Here is a 14,387-nt window from a genome sequence, read left to right as displayed (position 1 = left end):
AACAAGAGGAAATGGTCTCAAGTTGTGCCAGCGGAGGTACAGATTGGGTGTCAGGAAGAATTTTTTCACTGAAAGGGTTATCAGGCAAGAGAACAGGCTGCTTAGGGAGGTGGTTGAGTCACCATCCCTGGAAGTGTTTAAAAGACAGGTAGATGGGGTGCTCGGAGATATGGTTTAGTAGTGGACAGGTACGGTTGGACTCGATGATCTCAGAGGTCTTTTCCAACCAGGCAATTCTGTGGTTCTACATCTGCATTGTTACTTCTAGATTATGGCATACTGACTTCGGAGACCATTCTCCATTTTTTAATTCTAAATTTAATGTAAGATATCTCTGAACATATTTTTTGATGAAAATTTGTCAACAACATGGAGAAATTTTTTATTTCAGCTAAACAGACATTCTGAAAATCATACTTAACCATTTTACAAGTCTGATTTATTGCAACGCATATATTTGTTAGGCAACTCTTGAAACTTCCTGAAATTTAGTGTAGGGCCAAGGGTGATTCTGTGTGATTCTGTGTATCTTTACGTGCTTAATGCTTTAAAAATATGTTTAAATAGGTCTAAACAGTTAGTCTATGGTTGTCTATATTTGATATGGTAAGGTAGGAAGTGTATATGCCTGGCTAGGATTTTCCTTCCCTTTTTTTTTTTTTTTTTTGGTCCTCTGAGCTTGATAAAACTACAAATATAATTTTGAAAGTGTACACAACAGTTTAAACTTTCAAAGGCTAAATCAGATGTTTCAGTAAAGGGGAATGTATGATTTATGTGAAACACCTTTAATTAACTTATGAAAAGAGCCACCAGGTGTATAAGAATATGGTACTGCAGTGTATTTGAAAACACTTCCAGAGTGAGCATGAAGAGAAGTGATTTTTTTTTTTTTTTAATTGTGGTTCCCTAATTTTTATTTTAGACAATTATTGGAGATTTTCAGAAGGAACAGAAAAAATTTGTCCAAGAGCAACAGACAAAAAAATCAGGTAATGTATGGGTTGGATTTTTTTTATAATGCATAATATTACATAAGCTAAAACTTGCTGGCAGCTGGATAACTGAGCTATATCTAAACCTAATCTGTCAAAACTCTGTTTAATGAAACACATTATGGCGGAACTTAACACGTTTTGTGGAATAGGAAGATGATGTTTTTAAGTGAGATTAGTGTTATCTAGTGGGTTTAGATTTGCTTTTTGAACCAAAGTCAGCTTTATGAAATTAACTCAAAGATCACTGTGCTAGCAAAGCTGATCTCTTACTGCTTTGACTCTTGAGCCTGTGTATTTGTTGAAATCAGACGTGCTGATTACTGTCCTTTTGAGCTGTAGCAATCATGTCCCGTTTTTGTAATGAAATGAAAAACACAGGTTAGGGTTTGCACTGTAGTATTTAATTAGTTTTGCTGTAGGTGTTGCTTTGCTTACATTAAAGACATAATTGCTCTTTTGCTTTCCCGTAAGTTACTTGCTTTATAATTATTTGTGATCTAAATCCTTTGAGTTATCCACTCATGTACCATTGGCATCAGTGGATCTATTTGTTTTTCAAATAAGCCCTATTTTTTTCACATTGTGTTTCATCATTGGCTTTTATGTCTTTTAATGTGTTACCAGAATGCAATAATTTCTGACAGTTTGAATAATTGGTGGCTCTACTGTTAATCTTGAAAATGAGCTGGTTTTATATGGATTGTAATAAGATTTTTCATACTGCCTGTAGTTAGTATGTCTGATTTCTTCTTGCAAGACTGCTTATGTGATCATGTTGTCTGTATTTCTATCTTTTTGTCTCTGCTAGTAAACTTTGGCATTTTTTAATATATTTCTGCAAGTTTCATGAAAATAGGAAGCTAGATTGATGAAAGAAGGAGTAACAAACAGATGGCCTGACTGAAAGAAGCATTAGTATCAGATGTGAATCCATGTGGGTGAAAGATCTTGCTGTTGTCAGGTGCATAGGCAAATAAGCATTGTTAGTTTTAAACGCACAAGGTTTATTTGTTAAATGTTACAGATGCATTATAATGTCTCTGTAGGATGAATTTGCATTGACAGTGAAGAAATTAATAGGTTTTTATACATCTACAGTAGTTCATTTTCCTCTATGTACCATCAACAGAACTATTTTGGAAGTATCTGTGTAAATATTTGAATCAGCTGAACTGGAGTATGCGAGTAACATATATAATGTTGCAATTTATAACAAATTTATAACTTATTTTTCTCTGTTGTTGAAGAATTGGTATCTTCTGGGTGTTAGAAAATTAATACAACAGTAAATGATTTTGGAAACTTAATTTAGACAAAGTTCAGATGTTTAAAGTGAATCTAAAAATTTCTATCTGCGGGCAGCTTAACCAGTTATACAGCACTACTTAAGTAACTAAACTAAGAGGCACCAAGTTCTGACTGAACAAACTGCAAAGAAATCCCCACAGTTTTAGTTTTACAGTCACAGAAATCAGGAATTTATTTATTTATTTATTTACTTCTCATAAGCAAAGATCCATTCTTAGAGTTTCTCTCTTGTGCCAAAAGTTTAATTTAGGAAAAAGGAACAATTAATTGGCTTACTGATTTAAGTCTGCTTTTTTTTTGTGCGTATGTTACTTCATGTAAGGTGGGTTTGGTTTTGGTTTGGGGTTTTTTTTTTTTGGTAATATACATGCAATTATTTTCCTCCTTTCAATAACAGAAGCAGCAGTGCCTCCCTGGGTAGACAGCAATGAAGAAGAGACGATTCAACAACAGATACTGGCCTTATCAGCAGTAAGTTGGTTTTTGGGGTTTTTTTCCCTGTTAGTTTTGAAATTTTTGCGTTGGAGAGGTTAAAACTCCTTTTTTTTTTTTTTCCCCCCCCTCCAAAGTAAGTTTGGCTGGCATTAAATTATTTATTTTCAATCTGCTTCTTTTAATGTGTCTGTCACTGCACTGATCATGTGCAAAAGTAAGCAGTTCTTTCAGTATCAACTTGAGCCAAAGCAGATCTTTAATATATTTTTTATTTTTATAAAGCCTTTACAGCTTTGTGATATGATAGAATTATGTGGGAAGTGGGCTTGCTTTGCTGGTCTTGTGTGTGAAATACGATATCCCTTTTCTGATATCACTTAATGACCATAATTATGTTCTTCAAAGGACAAACGAAATTTTCTGCGGGATCCTCCAGCAGGTGTGCAGTTTAATTTTGACTTTGATCAAATGTACCCTGTTGCACTGGTGATGTTACAAGAAGATCAACTCCTCAATAGGATGAGGTTTGATCTCGTTCCCAAACAGTAAGTAATTTCTGCTGGTAACTATGTATGGTTGTTCTTTTGATGTGTCTGTAAATATTTGTGAATTACTCCTTTTTCTTTTTACTTCCTTCCATTCTTTCTTTATATACTTCCTCTGTATTGTATTTTATATCTGCTAATTTCGAATGCAGGGAATGTTGCGTGTGCATTGCAGTTTAGCAACTAGAGGAAAGACCAGAAGTAGATCTGTTGTAAATTCAGAGCTAATAAGGACCTGTTGACTTAAGTATGGGAGAGGCCTTAAATTTTCCCAGGTCCAGTATTCTAAATTAATTGAAAATCCCTTTCCCAAAGGTAAATGCATCAACAAAAATTTTCAGATCTATTGGTATAACTGACACCCCTAAAAGGTTATTGGAGATAGTCAGAGACCCCATGGAGAAATGGTAAAAGAATGTATCAAAAAACAGTAGCAATGCAAGCAAGAAATTCTGAGTAGGCAGTGGGAAAATCTCTGTGTTGTGACTCCTTTCCTTCTAGAGGACCTAACTAAAAGAGTCATAAAGACTTTGTCCTGGCAGTTATGGCATGTTTATGGCTTCTTGATCCCAGCTTTATTTCAGTGCTGTTCTCCTTCCTTGCCCAGTCCCAAACTCTGCTCCTTAAGCGTTTTTCACAGGTCAGCATTCTTGTTAGGTAGGAGTTCTCAACATTAGTCTCTTGTTTGAGGATGGAAAAAGGAAAGAAAACATCTTTCCTTGTGTGCTTTTCTATCTTAAATCTCCTTTTATAAACCTTCCCAGCTACTTACTTTATTTACCCGCTTCCCTGCTGTTCTTTGTTGCTGTCAGTCTTAAAGCTCTGCCCATATTCTGGTTCTTCATCAGATCTGTCTCTGATGCTCTTGTCTTCAGCCCCTCATCATGCTATCCTTGCCTATCCTACCCCATTGCTTAATAGGGTTTTTTCTGTTCTTAGTCTCAGTAGTCACTGTTTTGCTTGATAGGGCGGGAAGGTAACTTCACTCTCTGCTTTCTTGCTTGCTTGCTTTCTTGACCTCCACACATTCCTCCTGCAGGCTTTGCTATTTCTAGCTTCTCTTCTCTCTGGGTTAAAGTTGGGTCTTTTCTTGCTAGCTGGAAGACAACCAGAGGGATATGGTACCCAAGAAATGGGATAGTCTCACATGTATCAGAGCTGGTCATTTCCAAGATGGCAATTTCTAGTTACTGAAGGTCCTGTGGACATGCTGGAAGATGTGAAGATAGTGAAATAGTTCTGCTGCAAACTAGGAATGGCTTCTGCCTATTGATAGAAGATGTTCCAGTTCCACCTGAGGGGTAGGGAAGATGTAGAAGACTATACTTTGACAACAGCAGAATGTGGGTTTTAGAGAGTAAGTGAAGAGAACAGGGTTATTTGGCTTGTTGAGTTTGTTTACATAATTTGGCAAGAGAGATGGAACAGCATAATATTGTTCCAAATTATGTATTGCTGCATGCTGTTAAGCTTTTTTGAAGAAATAGCATTATTATCATCGTCATCATTATTATTATTATCTGTTCAAGTCCATTGTAACTGTCCTGTAAGAGATCAAGAACTTCTATAATGATGGATTTTTTAAAATGGTGTTAATACCTCATATTTCTAATTTTCTACTTAGAAGGCAGCTACATCTATTCCTTCCCTGTGAATATTTAATTTTATTTCATTGCTAGATGGCAAAAGGAACCATATTTCCAAATGCAGTAATCAAAATCTGTTTGTTCTCTCTAGCGTAAAGGAGGAGGTGTTCTGGAGAAATTATTTCTACAGGGTGTCTCTAATTAAACAGTCTGCACAACTCACCGCACTCGCAGCTCAACAGCAAGCAGTAGGAAAAGAAGAGAACAAAGGCAGAGAAGAGGATTGTCAGCTGAAAGGTATGGAAAGGATTTGGTTTAGCACAGCACACTAAGTTAGTGTCGTGCATACTGACCATATACACCAGGTGACATTGAATTTTTGTCCTGGATTTCAAAATCAGAGCTTCTCTCATCATACTTGGTCTGTTTGTCCAGATGTAGGAAGAGGGGATTTCTAGTGCTTTTAAGCCATTTTCCAATTTCAGACAACTTTGTCAGAAGAGTGGAAATCTGAAGAGATTAGATTTTGTGCTTGTGGTGGTTTCATTTGGCTAGCAGCCAAACACAGCCATTCGCTCATTTCCACCCCCCCACCCACCCCAGGGGATAGGGGAGAGAATTGCAGGGCAAGAGTAAGGAGACTCGTAGGTTGTAATAAGAACAATTTAACAATTGAAACAAAACTTAGAATAATAATAATATTAAAATAATAGTTATAATAATAGTAATAAAATATGCAAATGAGTGATACACAGTGTAATTACTCACCACCCACCAACCAAACCCAACCTGTTTCCAAATAATGATCCCAGAGGAGCGACAATCCGGAACCAAAACCAAAATCCTGGTGCTCTCTATTAGATCATTCCCCAACCTGTACTGGAGCCTGGGGTTGTTTAGTGGAGTCCACTGTAGAGCCACCAAGATGATTAAGGGAGTGGAGCATCTCCCTGATGAGGAAAGGCTGAGGGAGCTGGGTCTCTTTAGCTTGGAGGAGACTGAGGGGAGACCTAATGAATGTTTATAAATATATAAAGGGTGAGTGTCACAAGGATGGAGCTAGACTCTTCTCGGTGCCAACCAATGATAGGACATGGGGCAGCAGGCAGAAGCTGGAACACAGGAGGTTCCACTTAAGCTTGAGAAGAAACTTATTTACAGTGAGGGTGACAGGACATTGGAACAGGCTGCCCAGGGGGGTTGTGGAGTCTCCTTCTCTGGAGACATTCAGAACCCGCCTGGACGCCTTCCTGTGTAATGTCATTTAGGTTCCTGCTCTGGCAGGGGGATTGGACTAGATGGTCTTTTGAGGTCCCTTCCAATCCCCAACATTCTGTGATTCTGTGTGAAAAGAGACCCTCATTACTATATTGAACATGACGTTATATGTTATGGAATATCCCATTGGCCTACCCAAATGCCAGTTTAGCTTATTAATTTAAATATTACTCATCCCCCTTAGATCTTGCACTTGTAGACTAAAAAAACACCAAGTCCTTCACTTCCAATGATAAAAATGCAAACCCTGGTGTGTTATCAGTGTTTCTCTCATAACAAATCCCAGGCCGAAACCAAAACACAGCATTGTTCTAGCTACTAAAAAGAAACCCAGCTCTGTCCCAGCTAAAAACAAGGACAGTACTTGGCTTATAACAGCTCAAGATCACTAGTGGTCCTTGGTGTGCTTTTTTGTCTTGTCAGAAAGAAGTAGGAGGTACCTTTGGTTCACCTGCTAAGACAACAGGTACCAGCCAACCCAGCCAGCTGACATGGTTTGCTCTTGGCTTGTGCTTAGGCCTGAGGCCAAACGAAGTTAGTGATATGGGGGTAGAATTCCTTTGGTGGTGGAGACAGACATGCATGCAGGACATGGAAAGGCTCAAAGTGTATCGTAGGAGGAAGATGGGGACCAGGAGACTACCTGGGATTCAACCTTGAAATGAAAAAGCCACTTCAACATAGGTGTCTTCAGTTACACTGATCAGTTTATGCAGCTTATTTACTGACAGTCTTATGAACCGTTGGGCATCTTTATCTGTGTGCAGACAAATTCTGCAAGCAGGAATATGTGCAGCTTAAAGAGTGTAAAGCAATTACTAGCTAAGACACAAAAGATAACTGGTAGCTCACCACCTCTGGTGAGACACCTGAAGAATCTTGGCAGGCTGGGTAGGCATTGGGCAGAAAGAGAAAGTCTTTGCACCTTGGAATGGATTCTCATATCCCCATCATCAATAATTTTTCATCATCCACGAAATCCATTAATGCTGATGTCCTGTTGACACTCCTGGCCTGACTGACAACCAACTGATCACTGCCAAGTTGGCTTCTTTTTCCCCCCTTTCGGATAGAGTATCTTTCTGTATTGGTATTTTTCCTCTTGAGTCCTTGCACTGCTAATGATCCCAGCTTTCTAATCCTACCTCCGTTTCTAATTCCACATTTCTTATCTTTTTGCAGACTTTCTCACAGCTCTTATGCATAACTTGTTAATTTTCTGCGCAGCCTGAGCTAAGGTTACTCATCTGGGCCTTGGCTCCTTGGACAGGTGGCTGAACCTTGGGGTGAAGGGGAGGTTACAAGGGGAATTACAGAGCCAGGCTTGCATGTTGCGTAGAAGATACCTTTTCAAAAAGGACTGTAGTCATTTCCTCAGGCTTTTTTTATGTGTGTGCCTTTGCTGTTAGTTTGTCTCATTCTGTTTCTCAGGTTCTGTTCAGAGTGTGCAGGCATTAACACAGGCAAGGTCCCCATCTAGAAGGAGGTAGTTTTCTCTGAGTTAAATCCAAGTAATGTGGACTCCTGGCGTCACTCGAGCAGATTACATGGAGCACAGAAGAAATCTAGGCCCAATGTGTGCAAAGTGGCACAGGCCACTTGCCCTCCAGAGTGTGCTAGCCTTTGAGGAGAGTAACTATTGCCAGCCCACACCAGTGGGCTGTGGGGACCAGGGTTCCCTCCCTGGAGAGATTGACAAAAACTGTATAGAAATAGCCTAAGTTGACTTATGTGTTTACTATAATGATGTAATTCTTTTGCTTATTATAGTTCCGAAGGCTGCTTTAAGCAAAGGAGTACAGAGCTTGTGTTTGGGCTTTTTTGTACCTTTAATTTAAAATATGTGCAGGTTAAAAAATGAAGTTGAGAATTACATGGTAGTGAATCTTCCTACTGTTTTCATCATTTTGTAAACATGTTCTTTTCTCTCCGTAGAAACAGAGGAGCAGTAGAGGAAATGTGATTATATGGAGAAACAACTGATCAGTTTTGTGCAAGCAGAGACTTTTTTTTTTTTCTTTCCTTGTGTAAAAGAACTACCCTTAAATATCCTGCACTAACTCTTGCATCATAACAAAAGCTTTTGTCCTTACCTTTCAGTGCAGACTGTGTTTAGGCTTGTTTCCTACTTAGGTTTTCACGTCATATCACTTCTATACTCCCACCATATTCAGCTCCCATTTTTGTTATTTTCTATGAGCAAATTGTATTTACTGTTACCCTGTGCAGATGCCATCAACTCGGGAAGTCACTGGGATTGTCATTATTTCATAAACCTTTGCACCTAATGGTCATCTAAATGCATTTATCCAATTTTCTTTCTTTCTTGGATTTCTTAATTGTTGCAATTTTTATCTTTTTTGGATTTCTGTTCCTCTGGGTTTTTTATTCCACCAACTGAAAGTATTATATTTTAGGCTATTAAGAGTAGTGACTGTCCTCTGGTTTCTGTAGTCCCTCACAATAAATCTTTGAGTATTATCCTTTTATCTGATACTGCATTTAGTCCTTTATACAGAGGAAAAGGTTGCATTTGGAAAGATTAGAAACATAAATTCTGCCAAAAGGTATTTTCTTTACTGTTGTTAATAAGCATATTCTTTGTGAAGTCTGTTTACTATCAGTACGCTTCCCCTTTCCATTGAGTTTTTTATTTGATTTCTGTTTCTGCATATTATTGCTTCAGTAAACCAATTTCAGAAAAAATGAAAGCTGACAATGTTGTGGCTAATGGGCTAGTCAAATAGAAGTTACTCTGTTGTCAATTACAGTGCTGAAGGTTTCCTTTATGCAAGCTAAATATGTAGGCAAATGGGCAGTATTAAACTGTAAGTTTGTAGGGCAGCATAACCTCCTTCTCTTTCTTTCCCTTCTCTTTCTTTCCCTTCTCTTTCTTTCCCTTCTCTTTCTTTCCCTTCTCTTTCTTTCCCTTCTCTTTCTTTCCCTTCTCTTTCTTTCCCTTCTCTTTCTTTCCCTTCTCTTTCTTTCCCTTCTCTTTCTTTCCCTTCTCTTTCTTTCCCTTCTCTTTCTTTCCCTTCTCTTTCTTTCCCTTCTCTTTCTTTCCCTTCTCTTTCTTTCCCTTCTCTTTCTTTCCCTTCTCTTTCTTTCCCTTCTCTTTCTTTCCCTTCTCTTTCTTTCCCTTCTCTTTCTTTCCCTTCTCTTTCTTTCCCTTCTCTTTCTTTCCCTTCTCTTTCTTTCCCTTCTCTTTCTTTCCCTTCTCTTTCTTTCCCTTCTCTTTCTTTCCCTTCTCTTTCTTTCCCTTCTCTTTCTTTCCCTTCTCTTTCTTTCCCTTCTCTTTCTTTCCCTTCTCTTTCTTTCCCTTCTCTTTCTTTCCCTTCTCTTTCTTTCCCTTCTCTTTCTTTCCCTTTTTCTTTTAACAGTACAGTATTGGCATTTGCCAGACTGTGGGTGTTTTAATTGAAGTGTCTCAAGTCTACAGGAGAGATGGCAACTGACCCTATTGAACAACAAACCCCTTACCCTTGAGTCATCCAAACCCGTGGAAACTGCCAGTCAAAGCGAAAGTTGCTGGATAATACCCAAAGAGTTATTCTAGTAAAATTACCATTGTGATTAAAAAGAAAACATATCTTAATTAAACCCCACTGTCTTTTGGCCTGTTATGGATCTCATATAATTTAGAAGACCAGTTATAGGTCTTATAGATAAATTTACTGTCCTAATAACTGTATGTTCTGTAATGGCAAAGATACATTTACCAGACTGTAGTAAATACATGTTTTGGTTCGAAAATTACACAGAATTGGGAAGCATTGAATCATCTGTGTTATTTTTGGTTTAAATAACCTTTTTGAAGGTTGGATTCCCTAACTGGAGGCTGAAACTGGAAGTAATTGCCTATTGGTAATTCTTCCTAATGTTCATAGTTTCTTCTTAAAGCTGACTGATATCTATTGAAATAGAATTAATTGCCTTCCATTTTTATCTCTGTCTGCCATCTCCTTACCTGCTGTTTTCACCAAGTTAAATTAGCATAGTTCATGTGAAAGGAAAAAAGAAGGGACAAATGGAAGACATTCCATGTGCTATTGTAGAGGCTATATAAGATCTGTAAAAAAATGACAGGTTCTAGTCCTTCTTCGGGTATGAGTAACTACTTACTTGGGAAGGAAGTTACCTCAGGGGCAGAGAGCACATCAGCAGTGGAAGAGATGATACCAGGCCAGCAGATCCAGAATAGTGGTCATGGTGTTCGGTGGTTCTGTACGTTGGTCACCTCAGACTGATGCGTAGCCCACTGCGGAGCTGCTGTGCTGCTGCTGCGTGAGAGCAGCAGATGGAGCTTAAGGCACCCGTCCTGCGCCGACTTGGTGCTGAACAGCAAGGAATTAGTGCCATGTTCTGCAGCCTCCTGAGGAGGGAGTGCTGGAGCCTCTTTGGCTGTGGTGTTGGGTGCAATAACAGATCCTCTGAAGACTGGGAAGGGGAAGTGTCCTGGTTTTTAGCTGGGACAGAGCTGGGTTTCTCTTTAGTAGCTAGAATAGTGCTGTGTTTTGGTTCCAGTATGGGATTTGTTGTGAGAGAAACACTGATAACATACTGATGTTTTCAGTTGTCACTGGAAGTTGAAGGACTTTGTGTTTTGCTAGTTTTCAGATGCAAGGTCTGGGGTTGGGGTGAGGAATATTAAAATTAGTAATCCAGATTATCATTTGCATATGCCAGTGGGATATTCCATATCATATAATGTCATGTTCAGTATATTAATGAGGGGCTCTTTCTCACTTGGGCTCATTGCAATTTCAGTTTTCAGGATTGTTGTTCCTCTGGGAATGGGCTGGGCTTGGTCAGTAGGTGGTGAGCAACTGCACTGTGCATCACTCGTTCATATATTTTATTATTACCATTATTATTATTTTAATATAATTACTTTAAGTTTTATTTCAATTACTAAATTTTTCTTATCTTAACCTATGAGTCTCCTTACCCCTCCACTCCTCTCCCCTGTTCCCTGGGGGAGGCAGGCAAAGTGAGCAAGCAGTTGTGTTTGGCTGCTAGCCAAGTGAAACCACCACAGGAATGAAGAGAGGATGGGACAGAGCAGTGGGCATTGAGTAATCAAGCTGTATAAGCTGTGACAGCTACCAATTAGGGAATTATTTTAATTAGAGCTGATCTTAATTTTTAAAATTAAGCCTGAAAAAATTCCCCCTTTAGAAACTGCTGAGTAAGCAGATAAGGTCCACCTGGGCACACTGCAGTCAGCAAAGCTGCAAGCTCAGAGCTGCTTTGTGTGTTTAAACAAATAGAAGTGCTAAGCAAGCAGCCCATCACCACCACAGCCTGCCCAGGATGTTAATTGTTCTTGCAGCCACCTGGCTCTTTATTGTGACTCCTCTACCCTGGTAGTTGCACAAGGAGGAAAGCGAGGGTGTTCCTTTACCTGCCAAGCGTGAAGATCTGCCAAGAAAAAAGATCTGTCCCTGTTTGTAAACAATTGTTGTCCTCCAAGCACCAGGCTACTAAATACAGAATGCACAGTGAGTTTTCTTAGGAAACTGGGAACAGTTTCTAGGGTTTCTGTTTTCCAGTGACTTCCTTTGCCTGTGTGAAAGGAGGTGAGGCTGCGGAGCACTCTTCTCGTGTGCATTTAGGGGTGAACTAGTGCCCGTGTCAGTAGTAGTGCCCAGCCAGGGGACTCTGGGAACTTCTGTGATAGGCAGTAACTGGATTTCATGACCTCAGAGGCTACACCTTTATGACGTGTGGTACAATCTGTAAGTGTTTCATAGGAGATGTTCTTTCAGATTCCCAACTGTTTCTATTGACGTAGTTCTTTGGATTGTTTTGAGGGGCAGAGGGGTTCCCCTGATTTAAGTTTGAAGTCATAATGAGGTTTGCTACCTTTGCCTTAATTAAGACTATAAAATTTCTTCTTTGGTGTTTTATTGTTGCAAATGCCTCACCTATGGCTGAATTCAGCCTTTAACCACCAGGATTCCTTAAAACTTAAAATACAATATTTCCTTTAATAGCTATGCAGATTAAATTAAATCTTTATACATCTAAATGTAATCTATCTATTTTTCCCTCTTGATAGAAACAGTGCGGCCAAAAACACCACCTGTTACGATAAAGCCTCAAATAAAATCTCAAGAGGTAAAAATGCTGTTATATTTTATCTGGTATTTAGCATGTGAAACTGTTAATAAGTAACTGTGCATCCTTTTGAGTAAGTTGTGCTACAAAACCATAATAATACAGTATCTGATAGTCCTAACCTGCTGCTTTTCTGCTGTGATAGTAATTTTTAGTGCACACACTTCAAACTCATTTTCAGTAGGAAAAGCAGTACTTTATCTGAGGGATCTCTGAATTAGTATCCTGCACATTATAATAAAACATGTTTTTACTCTGAAAGGTGACATTTCCAAAATGTTTTAAGTAAAAGGTTTGTATTGTATTTAGACACGAGGGATACCTTCATAAAAATATATTTATGTACCATGTTCTGTCCAGCTCTTCAGCAGTTGTCAGGCTTAAGTACAGGAAATCTAAATGATGCATTGCAGTAGTAACATTATTTTATTGCAACAGCAAGAAGAGTTTTGCTTGATCCTGTAAAAACCTTTAACTTAGACACATAATGACCCTTGTTCATTTCTGGATTGTAAAATCAGTGCCAGAGAATACTCTTGGCAGAAGCAGAGCTGTGCATTCACTTGACAGTAATATGCAGTGGACTAAATTAAGCTAGAAAGATTTCCAAAGAACAGTCCTCTCTTAATCTTACTTGCATGTAGAAAACTGTTACTGAATTGTGGTCGAAACTTAATATTAGTCTTAGGTACTGTTCTAAAATACTTACGAGTTTATTATTGTTTCTGATGTTTACAAAAACAGAATTAAAGTTGTTACCAGAATGCAAAAAGGAGCCTGGGATGAAAAAAGCTGATCGTTTTCAATAAAAGTAACACTTTTGTCTGTACAAAAATACTCTTAAAGAAAAATAGCCCATAAAGAAAAATAGCTGCCAGAGTAATGCATTTGGTTTGTTTCTTTGCTGACTCTGATCTAAAAGGCAGGCAGTCACATGAGTGGAAGTATGAATTGGTGACATTTTTTTCCCCTTTTTCAATAAGCTTATACAAAACTATTTTACTGCAGGACGAGGAAGAGATTTCTACAAGTCCAGGTGTGTCAGAATTTGTGAGTGATGCTTTTGATGCCTGTAATCTGAATCAGGAAGACCTAAGGAAAGAAATGGAACAACTGGTGCTAGACAAAAAGAAAGAAGAGACTGCAGTAGTAGAAGGTAAAGCTATTATTACCTTTTATGCCTTAAATACAGAAATTCTAAGATAGGTTGATTAAAAAAAAATAGTTCGGTTTAGGAAAGTAGATTTAGTAGATTTGTGACCACTTTTCAAAATGCATGAAACAACCTGCAATAAAATATTGCAGAAATTAACGATAATTCTTAACACAGTCGAACATGTCTTATACAGGATGTTATCTGTGAGGAGTTTAAATCCAAAGAACCTAACAATTTTTATGTGGCTCTTTAATGAAAGTGACAGTGGAGATCTTTTTCACTCCTTTCCCTGCTTTCTCTTTCATTGGTCCTGATGTGTATGAATCTTTCTTTCTTTAATTGACAACCTTATAGGTACAGTACAGTGTTTGGAAGTCAGGCTATGTTTTCTTCTTGTGACACCAGCTAAAAAGGCAGTATTTGCACCAGACTGTGAGCTTGCAGGTGCCTCTGCTGTAAGCATTTATGTGCATTTGGAACAGTTAAAATTTAACAAACAGCTTTGAGAATTCTGAGTAGAAATAAAGTGGGACTTATACTTAATTCAGAAGCACTAATATCAGCGCAAAAAGTGTTAATACAATCTGTGATTGTGTTACTCTGGCCTTACACAATGAACTATTTACTATGAAGACAGTTGTATGTGTAATGCTTATCATAATACAACTTTCAGACTTCATCTTCCAGTGTCTTTTGGATGCTGCTGAATCCTTGTTTTATAAAATTGATATTTTTTTCTAATACATAGCCAAGCTTGAGGAATTTTTAAAAGTAATATCAGTTCCTTGCATCTCTCTTTTTGATGGAAATGTTTCAGTAAGTCATTAATGTGTAATTTGTTCAGAGAAATCTCAGCTGGCCTTACTGACTTGGACTATGGAATTATGTACCTTCATATCTAGTCTGAAGTACTAACCAATTTATAACACATCAAACACCCATCTCCTCCCTCATACTTTTG

At 38.3% G+C, this 14,387-nt stretch overlaps 1 protein-coding gene across 1 annotated transcript in view; it reads left to right on the top strand.

The window, feature by feature from the left end:
* Window positions 1–151: 151 nt before the first annotated feature.
* Window positions 152–14,387, top strand: part of SYAP1 (synapse associated protein 1) — a gene marked incomplete at its 5' end in the record, with an annotated part of 15,319 nt that continues 1,083 nt past the window's right edge. The window contains 7 exons of the mRNA XM_010162981.2: window positions 152–172; window positions 926–992; window positions 2,704–2,777; window positions 3,147–3,286; window positions 5,024–5,169; window positions 12,212–12,270; window positions 13,279–13,426. Coding sequence (XP_010161283.1) covers window positions 152–172; window positions 926–992; window positions 2,704–2,777; window positions 3,147–3,286; window positions 5,024–5,169; window positions 12,212–12,270; window positions 13,279–13,426 — 655 coding nt within the window. The remainder of the gene's footprint in view (window positions 173–925; window positions 993–2,703; window positions 2,778–3,146; window positions 3,287–5,023; window positions 5,170–12,211; window positions 12,271–13,278; window positions 13,427–14,387) is intronic.

The sequence above is a fragment of the Antrostomus carolinensis genome, unplaced genomic scaffold (genome assembly GCF_000700745.2).
Source record: "Antrostomus carolinensis isolate BGI_N321 unplaced genomic scaffold, ASM70074v2 scaffold4232, whole genome shotgun sequence".
NCBI lineage: Eukaryota > Metazoa > Chordata > Aves > Caprimulgiformes > Caprimulgidae > Antrostomus > Antrostomus carolinensis.
The sequence above is the reverse complement of the archived record's forward strand: the minus strand, read 5'-3'. Positions and strand labels throughout refer to the sequence as shown.